The following is a 20837-nucleotide window of genomic DNA, read 5'->3' as shown; positions in this document are numbered from 1 at the left end:
TTTAAATGAAATAAAATTCAAAATTCAGCTCATTTTCACCTAGCCACATTTCAAGTGCTTGATAGGCATATGTGACTAGTGGCTACAGTAACGGACAGCTCAAATTCTAGAACTTTACAACATTATAGAAAGTTCTACTGGATTTCACTGATCTAAACTGTCAGGACAATTTAAAAATTCTTGGGCATGTTTTCTGTATCTTACAGTATGCTCATGTTACCTCAATTACACGTTCCTCTTAGGTTGCTTCATTTTATTTTTCTGTTTTTCAGTTTAAAAGGATGCTTAATCGGGAGCTCACCCATCTCTCTGAAATGAGTCGGTCTGGAAATCAAGTGTCAGAGTATATATCAAACACATTCTTAGGTGAGAATAATAATTTAAATACAATTTTAAAGTTTTCTTTTGAGGTGGATTAGGACACCAAATCATTTTGGAAACCAAATGAGTATTAGGAATTCAGTTCATTTGTTTTCATTTATCCTATTAATAATTTGAATGTCAGAGCCTCTAAGGTTTAGAATCTAAGATGACAAAGTACATTTTTTATCTTTTAATTTTATTCAGGACTTTGGTGATTCTCTGGATTAAAGTTATAGGTTCCCAGTTTTTCCAAAGTACTAAACCATAAAATGTGTTTTACAGAGAGATCTACACATGCACTCAACAAATTCTTGTTAAATTCCAGACACTGCTGGGCATTTGGTAATGATAAATTAGAAATGGTCCCTGCCATAATGAGTTATAGTCTAATGAACACCAAGCCTGGTAGACTGATGAGGCAGATATAATACAACCACTAAAGAAAAGCTTGCTGAAAATAATAGTTGACAGTGTAGTGGACTGAGACACCACCCCACCCCCCATCCACAAAGAGAAAATTCATCAATATGAACACATCCTTGATTTGAATTTACTTTCAAAACAAAATTGCTGTGATATCTAATTAGCACTTTCACTAAAGAGACATTTATTGAACACATGCTACATGCAAGGATGAGTTAGAGGAGCTCACTGCCTTGAAATAGTTAATGAAAATATTGAGGCATCTAATGTCTTTTATTTGAAAACAACAATTACATCTGACAGTTCCTTATCAGATGATACTGGAAATTTCCTGTGTTCCACTTGTTATATCATAAGCATTATCTCACTTTAGTATAGAAAATATAAAATAGCAAAATATAAGTCATTCAAATATACTGTTTGTATTCTTACATTATGACCTATTTCAATAAGCCATTAGGTTCACCCAGTGCTGCTTTTATAGTATGTATGAAATTCCTTCCTCTTCAAAATAGGTATTAAAACTAGAATCCTTAGTTGGAAAGAGCAGTTTCCAAGTCACTAAGTGAATTTCAAACAGGGACAGAGTTGATGAACAGTGGAAATAACCAGTATGTTTTGCTTTTGCCAAGTCTGCTATTATAAGTCTTGCAAAAAAAAAAAAAAAAGTGTGTGTGTGTGTGTGTGTGTGTATACAGCATTCCATCCGTTAGCAACCACTGAATACATTTGATGCTAATTATTTTGCAGTGGGATTTATTTGCTCAGTTTTGTGTTGGAGGGTATTACAGTAAGTCCACATCAGATTATAAATACTCAACTTCTCTAAAAGAAGTGTTTCTTGGAAACATTTTCTGGAACATGTCATGATTAATGAAAACCTGCCCACTTACATACATTATAACTAAAAAGTAACAACTCAGGTAGACTTCACAATAAATGTAGAACCTTTTCTAAATTTCTTCAGATAAGCAACATGAAGTGGAAATTCCTTCTCCAACTCAGAAGGAAAAGGAGAAAAAGAAAAGGCCAATGTCTCAGATCAGTGGGGTCAAGAAGTTGATGCACAGCTCCAGTTTGACGAATTCAAGCATCCCGAGATTTGGGGTTAAAACTGAACAAGAGGATGTCCTTGCCAAGGTACAATGATTTTAAGGATTGTAGTCATAATATGTTGGGTTGCCTTTTAATGAGTTTTAATTCTTTCTCTTTTAAATAGGTAGACTAGTTCATTAATTTGTGGGGTCCTTTTTCTTTGAAAGTGGAAAAGTACTTTATAAAGCTCTTTACAAATTATTTGAGGGTTATTAATATATAATATGTGGATTTAGGTGGTTTGGAGTATGTGTTTGTTGCTTTTTTACATCTCCCTTTTAGATTGTTTGACCTTAAAGAGTTAGAAATATTTTATATCTTTTGGGTTTCAGGAGAATAGTAAAGGTTTTGTAAATAGATTTCATATATTGAAAAAAGGCTTTGAAATTGATAGTAAAAGTATCTAACTACATTGTATTGTCAGAGTCGTAAGGTTAAGGAAAAGGAAAAGGAGAAAATCTCAGTTTTCAGTACATTTAAGTGGGTTTACCTAAAAGTTTGCCTGTACTTACCAGGTGCATCCATTACATTTAAACTGAATCTTTTTTTTTTTTTTTAAACCTAACACTCTTTTTATTAAGAGAGTTTTTTTAACACTCTTTTTATTAAAACGTTAAAGTCAGTAACATTTAAATGAATTTGTTTATTGATTTATATTCTTCTTCTGCTTCCTAATTTTTTCAATCTTTCTGTAACCCCAGGAACTAGAAGATGTGAACAAATGGGGTCTTCATGTTTTCAGAATAGCAGAGCTGTCTGGTAACCGGCCTTTGACTGTTATCATGCATACTATTTTTCAGGTAATGTGGTTAAGTTCTAAAACCTTTCCTTTATTGGGTGACATAATGTCTAGCCTGTGAAATGTGCTTGAGTCTTCTCTTCTTTACCATTCACCCTTTTCTGTATATTTGATTTTTTTTTTCTTATTTGCCCCTTTACCAAGGGACAAATAGTAACAAAGTACGGAGTATGGGTCAAGCATAACTAAAACAGTTTTGTTATTTTTTCCATTCCAAGAAGTCATGTGGGAAAATTGAAGCAATTCATTAAAGCAAGAGTTTAAAAATCATCTACATGATCCTGATTTGCATAGAGTGGAGTATGAACTAAAAAATGAATAAGCCCCTTGGTGACTAACTTTAGCATATAATTTTTTGAATTGCTGTCTCTTGTACTGCTCTCTTTTCCATATCAGTTTCCCCTTCTTGTTGAGCTTTTGCCCCAGCTCAGGATTAGGATATAAATGAGGACTTGAGACTATAGACACCCTGGGACTGGCATAGCATGTTCCAACCCTAGAGAAAATGTTGAGTTTCGGTTGGTGTGCTCCATTAGCTAAATCAGTGATACTGGGTTAAAGTTGCCTTCATGATTATCAGACACAGACTCTTTGACAGTTGGCAGCTCATTCCTGACACCATACCTCTTGTGGAAAGCAACATGGGCTTCCAGAAGGACAACCCTACCCTTGCTTTGTCCCCAGAACCCCTGGATATTCTCAAAATGTCTCCATTTCCCTTGCTAGACACTACAAGGGGTGCTATTTCTATTTCTGGGTTATCCATAGGGGACACCGGTGTGATTTTTCTTTTACCACATCTATGGAAAATGTTTTTATGTGAAAACAAGATGTTAAGAGGATTTCCTTTCCTACAGGAACGGGATTTATTAAAAACATTTAAAATTCCAGTAGACACTTTAATTACATACCTTATGACTCTGGAAGACCATTACCACGCTGACGTGGCCTACCATAATAATATTCATGCTGCAGATGTTGTCCAGTCGACACACGTGCTATTATCTACACCTGCTTTGGAGGTAAATCTGTTTTCTAAAACTTTGAGACCACTTACCTACCACTCATAAACATCTCTTAAACTTTTATACTGGAGGGTGGGTAGGGGAGAAAATTAATGGCTTCATTGGAAGTATGTTGAGTTATAGGGAAAAAATGTTGTGATTAATAAACAGTTCAGTCTTTGATGAATTTTTCAAAGATTGGTCAAAGTTTTGGGGATTCATCTGTTCACAATACTGCTTCTTTGAAATGACCTAGTAGACATTCCATAAAGTATATCTAGCTTATTCAGTTTTAGTTAGTTTCTTTGAAATTTAGCCTGATGCCTTCTACATTTATATTTCAAAGGATGATATTATTTATAAAGTAGAGACAATGTTTTGATATTTTTCATGGAATTTTTAGAAAGAAACACATATTTAATTCTATCAGATTTTAAGAAGTTCCAGTGAATGTTCATTAAGATAATTTGATTTCCTTAATCATTTGGGGGAAAGATTCTCATTTGCTAATATATTTTATATATTATCATAAAATTGTGTTAATTGTGTTAATATTTCATCATCTTGAGTGAGTGGTTTTCTACTGAGGGTGGTTCCTCCCTATTCCTCCTGCCCTGACCCCCACCTGCCAGGGACATTTGATAATATGTAGAGACATTGTTGTCTGTCTCAAGTTGGAGATAGATGCTTCTTCTGACATCTCGTGCTTCAGGCCAGGGGTCCTGATACTAGTGCACAGGATAGCCTCCTACAACAAAGAATAATCTGGCTCCAAATGTCAATTCTGCTGAGATGGAGAGTCCCTGGTTTGAATGAAAGAAAATAATTGCTCATGTCATTAATTTTATGTACATTTTCAGGACATCCTTAAACATCTTAAATACTTTTAAAATAAGCTATTAAATATTTTGAGCCTTCATTCTGTTTTCCAACACGTTCTAGGAACTAATTTGCAGTTTGTATATACCTTTCATTGTATTATTACAGAATGATAATGTTATCTGTCTGATTTTACAGGCTGTGTTTACAGATTTGGAGATTCTTGCAGCAATTTTTGCCAGTGCAATACATGATGTAGATCATCCTGGTGTGTCAAATCAGTTTCTCATCAATACAAGTGAGTGAAGTTGTTTATTTTTGCAGAAAAAAATATTTTTCCTTTGTATGTCTTAGAATGACCGAGCTTGTTTATAAACTTGGGATGTTTCCAGAGCTGTAATGTTCTTTTGAAATGTGTAAATGTGCATTTTATTGATCGTGTGTGTTAATGTAACCTAGTTCTGAAAATTACCGTTTTCTATCCTATGAGGCTTATGTTGTTTGAAAAACATTCATTTCAGTACTTCTCTAGAAATAATGTGTTGGTAGACAAGGGTAACCAGAAGTGAAAGTTTGCAGAAAGATTTAGATAGTTATATTGTCCCTAAAGTTTTAAATAAAAACTGGAAAAATTAAACCTTCCTCACTTTATGTAGGTTGTCATTTCATCCTCTTCAGAGGCTATGATTACTCTTTCCTCATACTCACACCTCATGCCCAGCTCTGCTCTTTCCTTTTTACATCTTCTATTGAGGACAATAGGAACGTCTCTTTGACTTATTATCTCTTTTGACTTCTCTTTTATTTAAATATTTTTAACCATTAAATTTTTTCTCACCCATGACATCTCATCAGATAAGAAGTCAATACTTGGGACGCCTGGGGGGCTCAGTTGGTTAAGCATCTGCCTTCCCCTCAGATCATGATCTCAGGGTCTTGGAATCAAGCTCCAGGCTCCCTGCTCAGCAAGGAATCTGTTTCTCCCTCACCTCCCAAACCCGCCAACCTCTCTGCTCATGCACGTGCTTGCCTTCTCTCTCCCTCTCAAATAAATGAATCTTTATTTAAGAAAAAAAAAGGCAGGGTGCCTGGGTGGCTCAGTGGGTTAAGCCTCTGCCTTCGGCTTGGGTCATGATCTCAGGGTCCTGGGGTTCTGTTCAGCAGGGAGCCTGCTTCCCCCTCTCTCTGCCTGCTTCTCTGCCTACTTGTGATTCTCTCTCTCTGTCAAATAAATAAAATCTTTAAAAAAAGAAAAGAAAAGAAAGGCATCACTGAATTAGGATATCTGAGGAGTGGTAGAGACTGTTTAATATGGGGCATCTCTGACACACAGCTTCCTGGAAAACCTCTGTAGGGAATGTTTAGGTAGGCGTGCTTGAGCTATGCCTTTGCAAAGAGGTTTCAGTTTTATGAAATTTCTATTCTTTTAATATTTGAAGTGAATTGGTAAATGATTAAAATGTAGTATTATCTTATTTCCTCCTACCATGGTAGATTAATGTTATAAATTAACATTTATGTACAAAAAGCAAAGTTGTTAGAGAATTTCTTATATCTATTAAAAATCTGCCCTTTTTTGCTATGACATTGTGGATAGCAGCCTTCTCGTGACTAAAGATGATGAACTCTGTGGCGTCTTTTCATTCCCCTTATATTCCCTATACCTTGCTGTAGCCAGATTTAAAGAGGCAATTTAAATTAGCCTCACTTTGAGAGATTTAATTCAGATCTTTAAAATTATTTACATCTATTTTTTTATATCTCAATCGCCTTTGGACAACTCTATAACAAAATGCACCTCTGTGACTCATTTTCTATGTAGGAGCTTTGGGAAAGTCATGGATTTCCTGAGAGGTGTGGATACTCAAGTACATTTTAGAAGTTTGGTTTATGAACTTATTAACCCAGGATTGGAGAGGCTAACATCTCATATTCAGCTATCTTACGAGAACCTATAATGGGGTACTTTCAAGAGTCATCAAGGCATTACTGAGTATTAACACATGAATATTTATACACATCAGATGCAACTATGTGAGTTTAAAGCATCAGCGCTTAGGGTTGACTATCCTTGTGAGAAGGGCAGAGAGGTCATATGGTACAGTGTGCTCTGTGCTGGCACTTTTCCATAGGCTGACTGGATTTATTATTTTGATTTTTAAGCATGTCTTGATACGTTCCTAATTTTACAAACACATAAAAATTTTGTTGTAATGTCAGCCTTTGAAAAAAGGTATGCAGGGGCACTGGAGTGGCTCAGTGGGTTAAAGCCTCTGCCTTCAGCTCAGGTCATGATCCCAGGGTCCTGGGATGGAGCCTGTATGGGGCTCTCTGCTCAGCAGGGAGCCTGCTTCCTCCTCTCTCTCTCTGCCTGCCTCTCAGCCTACTTGTGATCTCTATCTGTCAAATAAATAAATAAAATCTTTAAAAAAATAAAATAAAATAATAAAAATAATAAAAATTTTAAAAGGCATGCAAAATATAGACTGGTGTGTTATCCTTGCATTCTACTCTATACAGTATTTTTGTTCTCATTGTAACATTACTAAAAAGAGATTAGATTAAGAAGAGATTATTATCAGTTAAAACAACTGATAATAAAGTCAGTTTCCAAGTAATCTGATAATTTTTTTTAAAGATTTTATTTATTTATTTGTCAGAGAGAGAGAGAGATCTGTTCTGCTCTGAGAGAGAGTTCTCTGGTACTGGAGAACTCTGGCAGGTATTAAGGGACCCATGGAGTATGAAATTTAAGCTAGCAAGGCCTCAGTCCACAGATGAATCTGATGCCCTCCAAAATTTGAGACTCTGTCAGATAGGTGAGATGAACAAATTTAGAAGACAATTATAAATAATACAGTGACAATGGCCAGCAGTGTCTGTTTAAGGTCATTTTGCTGATGACCTGCCTGAGGTGGAAGGGTAACTAATCCTGCTTCTGGAGGTACTTTGTTATTCAGTGGTGGTGTGATGATCTCCTTTCTCTGAGACCTCAGCAACACTGGGAGGTTAACAGTTCCCAGAGCAGTTTTGGATTGTTAATAGTTCCTCCCTGGGCGGGGAGTGAGAAGGCTGTGTTAATCCTGAGAGAGTGAATCAGCATCATCACCTGGTACATTTGAAAGCATCCTGGAGTGGATCAGGGCCCTAGGTCAGTATAGGAATCACTGTCTTTTTTTTTAGATTTTTTTTTTTTTTTTTTAATCAGAGAGGAGGTGGGGAGAAAGCGAGCACAGACAGACAGAGTGGCAGCAGAGGCAGAGGGAGAAGCAGGCTCCCTGCCGAGCAAGGAGCCCGATGTGGGACTCGATCCCAGGACGCTGGGATCATGACCTGAGCCAAAGGCAGCTGCTTAACCAACTGAGCCACCCAGGTGTCCCAGGAATCACTGTCTTAATTAGCATTTGACTAGGGATCATGACAGCAAGGATTTTATTTCAGGACACAGAAGAGGTTAATATGACCAGTAACACAAGTAAATTTGAACTTAACAGCATTCTATAAAGCGGTCTCTCCCATAACTTGTAAACTTTGCAATAAATAGCTTTGTAAATACTCTTATCAAAATTATGTGATTATTTTTAGTTTGCAGGAAATTCTTTATATGTATAGATACAGATAATAACTATATGATAACATATTACAGATACACAGATAGACATTAAGTGTATGTTTCTGTTTTTTTCATGGATTGATTGAGCCTTAGTGGTTCAGATTAGCACACTCTCAACTCTGACCTTGGAGCTGGTGCTGCCAAGGTGTCCAAAGCCAAGGGTTGAATCTGTTTCTTATAACAGAGAATTCTAAAGACCTCTAATCATCACATTTACAACCCCCTAGTTGGGAGGTCGCTTGTTCTATTTTAAGGAGGCTACCGAGGTGCAGTGAGGTTGTATGACATCCTCTGTTGGAAGGCTCTGGAGCTCACCAGGCTGCTTCCCATTCCTGGTACTCCTCTGCTTCTTAGTTGTAGCAACAATTCCCATAATTTGTTCCACTTATAGGTGCCAAATGATTTGATACTAATGATACATACATTCATGGTAAATTCATGGAGGTTTTGAAAACAGAGACATCGATTCTACAGGCAGAATTGATTAAGTTTTGTAAGCAATTTGGGGAATGGGGAAATCTGAGTAGGATTTTAAGAAGTTGAAACTCCAGGGTAGGAATCTGTATCAGTTTTTTTCAAAGATAGTACATGTAAATAAACCCATAAAATGTAAATAGCGTCATGAAGTTTTGTTGGAACATGCTGGAGAGTATTTATCATAATAAAAGCATTTGACTTCACAGAAGTATTTTCTGAAACAATGCAGCACTGTCAGAAATACAGAATATATATATAGTATTAAATTTTACTTGGAAAACAAGTAATTTTTGTTTATAGAAAAGATGCCTAAATTTTAGGGGAAAAGATTTACTCACATTGGTCATGTTTTCAAAGCATATGGCTTTGATTTCCAAGAGTAGAGACATTTCACTACATTAAAGTGAAGCTGGATTTAGCTACCAATATATACACAGTTTATTCCTCTAGTCTCATTTTAAAATAAGCTTTCCATAGCTGTATCTGTGGATTATATATAGAATGTTATTTTTCTGCATAAATCTAACACTTTCAAAATAAGGATAAATTCATTTTTATCAAATGTGATTATATAGGAATACTACAGAGATTGATATTTTATTCAACAAAAAGTACCGAGAGATTTCTCTGTGCCAAACAACATTCTAGGCATTAGGAATATATGGGTGAACAAGATAATGGCTTGTCTCTGAAGAGCTTGCCTTCCACTGGAAGAGACTAAACTGTAACACATGAATATCAGATGGGACTAGTCCAGTGGAGAAAAATAAGGCAAGTTACAGGCATTAATGAATTGAGGGAGTGAGCCAGTTTTAATCCTTTGTCCTTGGCAAGTAGATCTTAAAACTACCACTTCCCTTCTCCATTTCAAGGAGAAATATCTTGTTTAGAAGTGCCAGGGAAACCAGACAACCATGCATATCACATGAATAACTTTTCATTTTATACAGGCTCTTAAGTCTCTAAGCAGATTAGGGTCTTAAGTCTCTAAGCAGTCTTTGGCAGAGACTGTTAAGACTGTTAGGACTTGGGGGTGCCTGGGTGGCTCAGTGGGTTAAAGCCTCTGCCTTCAGCTCAGGTCATGATCCCAGGACCCTGTGGGAGCCCCACATCAGATTCTCTGCTCAGCAGGGAGCCTGCTTCCTTTTCTCTCTCTCTACCTGCCTCTCTGCCTACTTGTGATCTCTCTTTGTCAAATAAATAAAAATCTTAAAAAAAAAAAAAAAGAATTAAAAAAAAAAAAAAGACTGTTAGGACTTAGGACTTGAACAGAGGGGTGCCTGGGTGACTCAGTTGGTTAAGCTACTGCCTTCAGCTCAAGTCATGATCCCGGAGTCCTGGGATCAAGTCCTGCATCGGGCTTCCAGCTCAGTGGGGAGTCTGCTTCTCCCTCTGATCTTCTCCCCTCTCATGCTTGCTCGCTCTCTCTCTCTCAAATAAATAAAAATAAAATCTTTAAAAAAGACTTGAACAGAGATAATGACAAGTCAGGTAGAATGTGATCAAAGCCAAATCAGTGATACAAAGTATAAAGCAGAAAGTGAGCGGTTCTGCCTATAGTAACAAGGAAGGGCTTCGTCCAAGAGGTTACTTGTATTGGGCCTTGAGGACAAAGAGGTTTCAACAGAAATGTTCTATGAACTATTTTCTCACCCTCCACCCTACCTTCTGTACCTTAGTGCAAACTTTGAAGGCAGCTTCCTGGTAATTCCTGAACTTTCAAGGATTTTATGTAGGAGTGCTGCGGTAGCATCTTTGGAGAAAAACTTCTCAGGAGATGCAGAGTCTTACCTTCTTTATATGTGTCTATGTGCCTTCAGTCCTAAAGAAAAGTAGAAACTTAAATGATTACCCCAAGATTCAGTTGCTTAAATGGTAACATGTGTTCATTTAAAAATTTGTGGTCTTCACTACCTTTTTGTTAATAGACCCAAAACTGGAGGGAAAGGTGACACACACTCATAAGCAATCTTTCACCACCTTTCTGGCCAGTCTGGATTCTTAGTAAATCTCGGGAGCCAACAGCTTTCCAAGGCAGGCTTGATCAGGACTCTTGGACCACCCTCTGTGTGCAAGCGCATCTTTACATTGATTAGAATTGAGACTCATTGTTAGAGATTCCATACCACAGATCACCCTCCTCCTTAAAGTAATAACTCATCACCTTTTTCTTCTGCAGGATCCACAGTCTTATTTTCTTTCTTCTTTTTTTATGAGATATATAAACTATCCCAGGTTTTTGCAAGCCTGAGTCAGTTCATGCATTAATACCCCTTATCCCTATGCATACTTATTCCCTTACAAGAACCCTAAAAGTTGAATTAGGCATTCTTTGTCCAGTCAGAAAACATTTGCTTTCCTTCCAGTTTGTATCTTTTAATAGGAATCAACTGTAGAAACCATAATACCATGTGTTAAGATCCTATAGAGATGAATTTTTATATCTATGTTTATCATCTGTAGATAAATGTTTACAGTTTGAAGCTTTCAGAGACTATTTAAAAGTCAGACTTGACCAGATACTATCTGAATGAATGAATGAATACTATTGTTTTATCCCCCCAAAAGAGACTAATCACACCCACTTCTTGGTACTCTACACATCTCAGTTCCTGTGGTTTGGGAGCAAAAATTTAGATGTGTAAACTCCTATTTCTATAGTACTGGTAAATTCATAGGACTTCACCAAAGAAATATGTCTACCTCTCTTATCCTTCCTGGTTCCTTTAAAATAGCCATTAAGTAACACTGGATATTTCTTTCTTAGAAATGTATGTATTTCCCATGCATTAGTCAGAAAAAAAGATCAAATACATGTGCTTTCGGTCTTTACAGTGACCTAAGTGGAAACAGAATAAATCACAAATTGTTTTTAATGACCATCTTATGGAATTTTGTCTACTATTTATAGGAACTAGGAAAGAAGCAGGATCTTACTGCCTAAAACACACGGGTCCAGGGCAGTCATAAGGGAGAAGCAAAATCTTCATCACGGAGTTATGTGGGCAGCTGACCCCTGTCTCTGTGAAGTCATGAGCATTCAGGTGGGAAGGGCAGTGTATCTGTATATAGTGACTACCATGATACTCAGAAAAGAAGATGGAAAAAATAAGTAAAACTTTGACTTCCAAAGCTATGCTATGGGATAAAATGAGTAAGAGCAGCATGAGCACATCTAGTATTGTTCATTTGTTCCAGACTGTTCTTGAGTATAATCCTAAACCATATGATCCTTACATTCTATGAAATGTTGGGAAGGTGGTCCACAGTTAGCAGGAACATGACAATTTATGCTGTTGATATGTTCCAGCTGTTAAAAATGATGTCATGTTCTGCTGCCCATGGAGCCACCTGTGGCAGATCTGGAGGGGCGGTTCAAGAACATTTGGCCAAATTCCTCTTCCACTTTAGAAAAATGGCAGTGGAGATCAATAGAATGAAATGACTTATCACATATCAATGGCATTAGAACTCATTCCTAAGATTCCAGCGCCCTTTCCACTGTTACATTAACTAGTCTATTCTGTCCGGGGCAGAGTCATATAATGGTAAAGCTAACAGAGATGTTGAGGGGACATTGCTTCTTAAACCCAGACTATGCCAGAATATGAAAAATAAGATAAACTCAGAAAAAATGGCCTTATCTTCTCTCTCCTTTCTTTCTTTCAAGACTCTGAACTTGCCTTGATGTACAATGATTCTTCTGTCTTGGAGAACCACCATTTGGCTGTGGGCTTTAAGTTGCTTCAGGAAGAAAACTGTGATATTTTCCAGAATTTGACCAAAAAGCAAAGACAATCATTAAGGAAGATGGTCATTGACATTGTAAGTAGCTGATAAACACAAAAAAGAGACTTGTAATGCAAGTGGTTTTCTAAAAGTGTAAGAATGAGATGAGTATCAGGTAAATGGAATCATGTGTTTCCAAACATCACACTGCCACTTACATTCAAGAAGCCACCCGTGCAGTGATGTTCCCTACTAGGTTTGCTCCTTTCAGCAGTTTGGAGTTCGGAATAGGGACAGCTTGCCCTTACCATTCTAGTTTTGTTTTCTAAATTTCAGTCTTGTGGCAGGCAGGGAAAATGACTAACAAAAGCAGTTAATTCAAATGGATTTTTTTCCACTTGTGAAATGGAAAATAAATTTATGTCAGTAGATAGTACTATTTATGGACATCCATGACTTGTATTTATGCACAGTATTCACAATGATTACAAGACACAGGAAAATCTCTGCTTATCAGAAACTTACTGCATTAAGCTTTGTACTTACAAAGGTAGGAGTTATGGAATTTTCTGCTGTCTTAGAACAGCAGAAGACTCACCAGGTTCTGAAGTATTCTGTGAACAGTGATGAGTTCCTTGGTCAGAGTCCAGGTACCACTTTCTAGTCCAAGGAATGGAAAAAACTTTGGAACATGTGCTGATTTTTTATCCACAGATCTCATCTTTTTCATTGTGAAAAAGTGGTTTTTCACTGTGAAAGTGGTTGCTGCTGCTAACCTTTTGTATATTGCACATTCTCATCTGGGCTTTCAGAAAACCTTCAGCAAAACAGAAGAGGCTGCCCAAAGGAGTAGTAGTACAGAATTCTCACTCACTGCTGTTAGATGCCATAGTGCTTCTCCATTTCCTTCACGTCTGCGTTAATGTTTTCATATGCAAATTTTGACTTATCCTCTGGACGTTGTTACTTATGAAAATACTCTTTTAAGGTACTTGCAACAGACATGTCAAAACACATGAATCTACTGGCTGATTTGAAAACTATGGTTGAAACTAAGAAAGTGACAAGTTCTGGAGTTCTTCTTCTTGATAATTATTCTGATAGGATTCAGGTAAAACATCATTTGAATTTGTTCTGTTTGTGTGCACATGTGTCTGTGTCTAACTTTGATAAGATTTCTGTTTCCTTTCTTGCATCTTACAATTTTAGTAATTTTAAACAGAATTTTTAAACCAAATTCTTAATCATGAGAATTAACCAGATAAAACTATTGGCTTTTTTAAATTTGCATTTTTGTTTAAAAAAAAAAAACTAATATCTCACAAAACCAACCATTTAGGCAGCTCTGAACTTAATCAGCCATGCACACGTAAACAGTTTCTTAGGATATTTTGGTATGGTGGAAGGGATATCATTGGGGGCTGTTAATACAAGTGTGAACCATACATAGACACATCATAGTTGAGCTGTTTGGAAGGAATCTTAAGCTACATGTATTTTTTTTTTTAAAGATTTTATTTATTTATTTGACAGAGAGAAATCACAAGTAGATGGAGAGGCAGGCAGAGAGAGAGAGGGAAGCAGGCTCTCCACTGAACAGAGAGCCCGATGCGGGACTCGATCCCAGGACTCTGAGATCATGACCTGAGAAGGCAGCGGCTTAACCCACTGAGCCACCCAGGCGCCCGCTACATGTATTTTTAAGTGTTACATTCATCCACTGTGAATTTCTAGTAAAAAAAAAAAAAAAAAAAAAAAGCAAGAAGAAGCAGGTGCTGAATAAAGCGTTTGTCTCTTTTACTAGGTCCTTCAGAATATGGTGCACTGTGCAGACCTGAGCAACCCCACGAAGCCGCTCCAGCTGTACCGCCAGTGGACAGACCGCATCATGGAGGAGTTCTTCCGCCAAGGAGACAGAGAGAGGGAGCGAGGCATGGAGATCAGTCCCATGTGTGACAAGCACAATGCGTCCGTGGAAAAGTCACAGGTGATGCATTAAGCATAAAGTTTGCAGAGAGAGCACAATTCCAACCTGAACATTTGATCACTTTTTATGCATGTCATATGGTATTTCATTGGGTCTTTAAAATTACTTTGTTTTTGACAGACCAGAAAACTCTCATTCTTAAGATTTTTATTCATATGGACATATATTCATTTCTTATGACATTATATCCATGCATTATGGCTCTATTCATCTAATATATATATGGAGAGAGAATTTGTCTATCTGAACTCATAAGTGAATTCAGTTATATGAAGCCATATAGAGTATCTGGTCCGACTTCATTTATCTAAATTCACCTATGAATTGGCCATTCTAAAATAAAGTCCAGGTCTAATGCCTAAGCTCAACTCTGTAAACAAATGGAAATTGTTTACATCATAAACATACTCTTGAACTAAGAGTTCTTGCTAATTTTCACCAGCTAGTAACAACACTTTTATATGTACTATTGCCTGAAGTAGTGACTATTTTACCACACTCAGGCTAGAAGTCTTCTGTTCAGTGTTATGTTTGTGAGCCATGTTATATATTTTATATTTTAATGTAAACTATATATGTATATGCATATAAAGTGATATCATTGATACATAATCAGGTATTTGTGGGATCTAGTTCACCTTTTCCATTTTTTCTTAGTCCCAAGTCTTATGCTCAAACCGGAATTTTTTTTTAACTAGGTGGGCTTCATAGACTATATTGTTCATCCTCTCTGGGAGACATGGGCTGACCTCGTGCATCCTGATGCCCAGGACATTCTGGACACTTTGGAGGACAATCGTGAATGGTACCAGAGCACAATTCCTCAGAGCCCCTCCCCAGCACCTGATGACCAGGAGGAAGGCCGGCAGGGTCAAACCGAGAAGTTCCAGTTTGAACTAACTTTAGAGGAAGATGGCGAGTCTGACACCGAAAAGGACAGTGGAAGTCAGGTGGAAGAAGACACTAGCTGCAGTGACTCCAAGACTCTCTGTACTCAAGACTCAGAGTCTACTGAAATTCCCCTTGATGAGCAGGTGGAAGAGGAAACAGTGGGGGAGGAAGAAGACAGCCAGCCTGAACCCTGTGGAATAGAAGATCATTCTCCTGACACGTAACAGTGCAAAGAATGTCACGTCTTTTCTTTCCTTTTTATTTCCTTTTTTTTTTTTTTTTTAATTTAAGTAGAAAAATTGTTTCCAAAGTGCATGTCACATGCCACAACCATGGTCACACCTCACTGTCATCTGCCAGGATGTTTGTTGAACAAAACTGACCTTGACTACTCAGTCTGGCGCTCAGGAATATTGTAACCAGTTTTTTCACCTCCATGTCATCAGAGCAAGGGGGACATCTTCACGAACAGCATTTTAACAAGATTTCAGCTTGGTAAGAGCTGACAGAGCAGAGAAAATCAACTCTACAATGTTTTCAAGGGAGTATGGCTCATCGGGCAGCCCAAAAGTTGATAGGCTTTGGAGTTTCTTTTTTATTCGTTTGCAATATTTTCAGCAGAAAGAAGGCATTACACAAACAGAGTGAACCCATGGATGAAGCAACATATGTGTCAGGAATAGGACATAGCACGAATCTGTTACCAGGAGGAAGATGAGCCACAGAAATTGTATAATTTTCTAATTTCAAGTCTTCCTGATACATGACTGAACAGTGCAGTTCAGTGAGCTGCACTGACCTCTACATTTTGTATGATATGTAAAACAGATTTTTTGTAGAGCTTACTTTTATTATTAAATGTATTGAGGTATTATATTTAAAAAACTATGTTCAAAACTTCATCTGCCACTGGTTATTTTTTTCTAAGGAGTAACTTGCAAGTTTTCAGTACAAATCTGTGCTACACTGGATAAATCTAATTTACCAATTTTACTTGCACCTTAGAGTTCATAGCAATTAACTAATTTGTAGTGATTCATTGTTTTATATACCAATGACTTCCATATTTTAAAACAAAACCCAACTTCATGTTGCAGGAAACCCTTTTTGTAGGTCTTCATTTACTTTGCTTTCATTTCAGTCTTTTCCAATAAGCAGAGTTGCTCTCACTGACTTTTTTTTTTTCAGTGTACAAAGTGAGTATTTGTTCTGTAATACTTTGATGTGCATTCTGTCTAATGTGTCTTAAGCCTCATAAACAATCATCAGTTGGTGTTGTCTGAAGCAAGTAAGAGATATATAAATACCCCGTAGCTAAAATGGTCAGTCTTTTTTAGATATTTTCCTATTTAGTGTCTTCTGGTAACTTTTTGCTGTGTCAGTAGACCCTCATTTCACAAGTGCATGTCTTTGTAATAACGCACACGTTTTATCCTCATTTTTATTGTTTTCATAGTCCGTTGTAGTAAGAAAACCTTTTTCCCCTTGTGCTGGTTTATTCTTTAGTGTGTGTTTGAAACTCTGTCCATGTTCACTAGATGGGGTCTTATCAAATATATCACCACCATTCTGATTGATGAAGAGAAGCAGGTAGTCTGGCTAAAGTCGCCATTCTTTTTGACCACAAGGCCATATATAATGACTAACTTTCATTCTTGATTCATAGAGAAGAGTTAACAGCTAGCTAGGTGATTTTTAACAATATTAGCAGAATATATTAACAAACACCACTACAACTACAACTAATGCTTTTTTGTTTCTATGATTTTACCATAAGATTAAGAACTATATGAGGAATATTCTTGAAAAGTGGTTTTAAGTGTAGCAACTACTCTTCCTTAATGGATACCATGTAATGTAGAAATTGGTTTCTCAGTTATCATTGGTCCATAAGTATGTCTTATAGAGAACTTTAAATGCACTGAGCGAAAGAAGTTGATGATGCCAATGGACCAGAGGTTTGGTAATATAATGCCACCCTAAAATATTAGGTTGGGTAAGAAGATTCTACGTAAGTAACAGAGATGGTTCTTGGCTGCATTTATCACCAAGAAATGTATTACAATTTTTAAGATTACTTCCCAGTATTTACCTTCAGTTGGCATCCTGGGGTACTTATTTAGTTTGGACTGTTCCCATTTCAGCTCTAAAGTATTTGCTTTCTCTTTGAAGAATTTGGAGCCCAAATAATCATTTTTCACATTCATATCCAAGAATTGAAATAGAGACCAAAAAGATTATCTGACCAAATGGACAATAAATTGTCAAGAAAAGTTGTAACCCTGGAAAACATTTATATTTGGAATTTCTCAAGCCGTCTACTGGACTAATAACTAAGTCATCAGCCAGGGAAATGATCCAAAGCTGAAGATAGTCCCTATTTTAATACCCTGACATCCACAGGGGAAACTTTGGTAGAATAATTATGTAGCTCAGATCTGTTCTTAGAGCAGAACAGGAATCAACTAATTAATTATCAGATTTCCACACTCCTCTCCCTGAAAAAAAAAATCAGTAATCTTTCAAAGAATGTCCTGTTTTTAGCCAGGTGGTTTCACAAGAACATTTGGAAACTTGTTTAATTTAATTTGCCCTTGATGGAGGTATAGAAGAACAGGCAAACAAAATATTGTCATTCCCTCCTCTCATTAATGCTTGGTATTTCCCCCACAGAGTGCCTAAAATTTTAATAGTAATAGGAAAAAAATTAAAGTAGCAATATATCACAAACTAATCCAGACCTGAAAGGATTTGTAACTGGATTGAAAAACAAAGGGTTTTTGTTGTTTTGTTTTCCAGTTTGTTGGTTTATAATGGTCACATGTTGTGAGGATACTCACCGATAGACAATCAAATTGTAGAAAAGGCATACATAATATCCAAGAGACAGGGACTAATGCACTGTACAATCTGCTTATCCTCTCCCTTCTTTCTCTTTCCTTCTCTCTCGCCAAAGTGTGCTTCAGAATTATACACTGCTTTAAAAAGAACATCCTTATACAAGTGGCTTTATATTTCCTAAAATGCCATAAGAAAATACAATATCTGGGTACTGTATGGGGAAAAAATGTCCAAGTTTGCATAAAACCAGTACATTTCAGCTTGCAAGTTACTAAATACAATAATGCTGTTTTAATTTTATTTTCTTTTACATCACTTAAAATTCACAAGAAAATAATGTAGATAGAACAAATTGCAGACAAGGAAAAAAAAAACTTGAATGAAATGGATTTTATAGAAAGCTTTATGATAATTCTTGAATGCATTATTTATTTTTTTGTGCCATGCATTTTTTTTCTCACCAAATGACCTTACCTGTAATACAGTCTTGTTTGTCTGTTTACAACCATGTATTTATTGTAATGTACATACTGTAATGTTAATTGTAAATTATCAGTTCTTATTAAAACATCATCCCATGATGGGATGGTGTTGATATATTTGGAAACTCTTGGTGAGAGAATGAATGGTGTGTATACATACTCCTTGTACATTTTCTTTTCTCCTGTAATATAGTCTTGTCACCTTAGAGCTTGTTTATGGAAGATTCAAGAAAACTATAAAATACATAAAGATATATAAATTTAAAAAACATAGCTGCAGGTCTTTGGTCCCAGGGCTGTGCCTTAACTTTAACCAATATTTTCTTCTGTTTTGCTGCATTTGAAAGTAAGCTAATGGGGTGGTGGGGGGCTAGGGCTGGGCATTTTTATATCCAAGCTTTGAAACTATTGGATTTCTGACAATAGCTGGGAGATTCTGAGACCCTTCTGAGATACAGGCTTTTAAGCTTTTAGCTCTTGCCATGAAGCAGCACTGCTTATATAATGGTTCTTCTCCCCATCTCTTGATCAGGAGCTACTTTGGGTAGTTACATCTGATTGTTGGCTGTTTTTTCCCCCCCACTTTCAAACATTAATGGGAAAATACATTCTTGCCCAGTAATAACAAAGTCTTTTTGGCTTCTTAAGCACATAGGCGGATGAACTTGATTTGAAACTAGAGCCTCAGGTCACATGTGTTGGTCAGTCATTTATTCATCAGCTTCCTGTCATGTTAAGAGAATCTGTAATAGGAAAAGTTCATTTTTTAACCCTGGAATTTTTCAACTAAAATCAATGAAATTTCCATTATATATGTAAATCCATAGATAAAACACAGTTTTTATATGATGCCAATTCAAACAAAAATGATTCACCATTCTCTAGAATTTGTTTCTGCAGAACTACTATGGCTTTCACATTTTAAAAATTAACCTTAGCATAATGGCCAGCTCCCAAAAGTTAACAAAAAATCCCCACTGGGTGGTATGGAAACTGCCTCCCTCTTGCCCAGCCCTTGGAGCACTTGATTTAGCGAGAGATCCTTTTTCTAGGAAAAATGAGCCTCCTGTTATTTTATTTTAATTTTTTGACACAAACTGTAGATTTTAGCAGCCCTGGCCCAAAGGAATTTGATTACTTTTGTTTTAAACAGTACAAAGGGGACACTATAATTATGAAAAACATCCTTACTGATTTTGGTTGTTTTTAATTTTATTTCTTAGGATATGTTTTCAGAGTGGTTAATTGTGTGTGAGCATTACAAATGATGATGATTCTTATAGTGGTTTCTTAGCCTCTCTTACAGCCCATGAGGATAGTACTGTACATCAATACCTTCATATGAAATTTTTATATGCAACGAAAATAAAAGCATGGGTTGATTCTGCCTATTTATGACTCCATCTTTTACAATTAAAAGATTATTTGTTTGAAATTGTAGGTGAGTCAGCCCAGGTTTTCCAGAGTGATGAAGAGGATGAAGTGAAATAAAAGGATAAGTAGCCTAAGTTAGTATTGATATGCTATAGATGAAACCAAGTTATGTTGATTCACCTTGCTATAGAAGAAATTGCCCAAACTATTTAGATGACCCCTAAGATTAAGTAGTGTTTTCTAAACAGTGTCGGGAAGGGGACATCTCTGCCTAAGGATTCTGGTATCCCGAGTGACTCAGACATTCAACAGTTATTTGCAGGTATATACTCAGCCATTGACAAGGTTCTAAGGATTCAGCAGAGAACAAGACAGCCATTGCTTTCTGGAGCTCAGACTCTGGAAGGCACACAGGCATTAGACACTTCCAAACACATGTCATCATTAGGTGCTCAGTACAAACGAAGAAACTCCAATGCTGTGATTAAGCAGAAACCTGAACTTCTGATCTCTTCTGGAGGGCCAAAGAAGGCTGGTTAAGAAAGCGATTTGGGGCTGAGCGCTGAAGGGGAGTGAGAAGTAACCAGGCAAAAAGGGAGAATTGGTAGGAAGAGGAAGGGGGTCAAGATGAGAAAAGCCACTTGCAGAAGTCCTGAGGTACCAAAGAACTTGAGAGCTCTGGAGAAACGGAAGGAAAGCTACCCTCCCCCATCACTCTTTATCCCTTACTCTGCTTTAATTTCCTTTATAATGCTTATTACAAACTGACATATGTATCTGTGTATTTGTCCATTGCCTGTCTCTCCCACGAAAACATAGCTCCATGAGAGCAAAGTCTGCTTACTCCAAAACCAGCTTTGTGGACAATAAGTATTTAATATTCACTGAATATAGCCACCAGACTGATACTGGATATAATTCGATCTGATAAGACATTTGG

The 20837-nt window shown here is 36.8% G+C and overlaps 1 protein-coding gene across 4 annotated transcripts in view; it reads left to right on the top strand.

The window, feature by feature from the left end:
- The window catches only part of LOC132028660 (cAMP-specific 3',5'-cyclic phosphodiesterase 4D), a 558688-nt gene extending 538774 nt beyond the window's left edge, over positions 1 to 19914 (top strand). For all 4 annotated transcript variants that reach the window (XM_059417915.1, XM_059417914.1, XM_059417916.1 and 1 more), the window contains 9 exons: positions 273 to 366; positions 1754 to 1926; positions 2583 to 2681; positions 3538 to 3702; positions 4702 to 4801; positions 12264 to 12418; positions 13311 to 13433; positions 14127 to 14309; positions 15008 to 19914. In XM_059417915.1, the coding sequence (XP_059273898.1) occupies positions 273 to 366; positions 1754 to 1926; positions 2583 to 2681; positions 3538 to 3702; positions 4702 to 4801; positions 12264 to 12418; positions 13311 to 13433; positions 14127 to 14309; positions 15008 to 15424 (1509 nt within the window). In that variant the 3' untranslated portion in view covers positions 15425 to 19914. The remainder of the gene's footprint in view (positions 1 to 272; positions 367 to 1753; positions 1927 to 2582; positions 2682 to 3537; positions 3703 to 4701; positions 4802 to 12263; positions 12419 to 13310; positions 13434 to 14126; positions 14310 to 15007) is intronic.
- The last annotated feature ends 923 nt before the right edge of the window (positions 19915 to 20837 follow it).

This window comes from Mustela nigripes, chromosome 12 (assembly GCF_022355385.1).
Source record: "Mustela nigripes isolate SB6536 chromosome 12, MUSNIG.SB6536, whole genome shotgun sequence".
NCBI classification, from domain to species: Eukaryota; Metazoa; Chordata; class Mammalia; order Carnivora; family Mustelidae; genus Mustela; species Mustela nigripes.
This window is presented reverse-complemented; position numbering and strand designations above follow the sequence as displayed.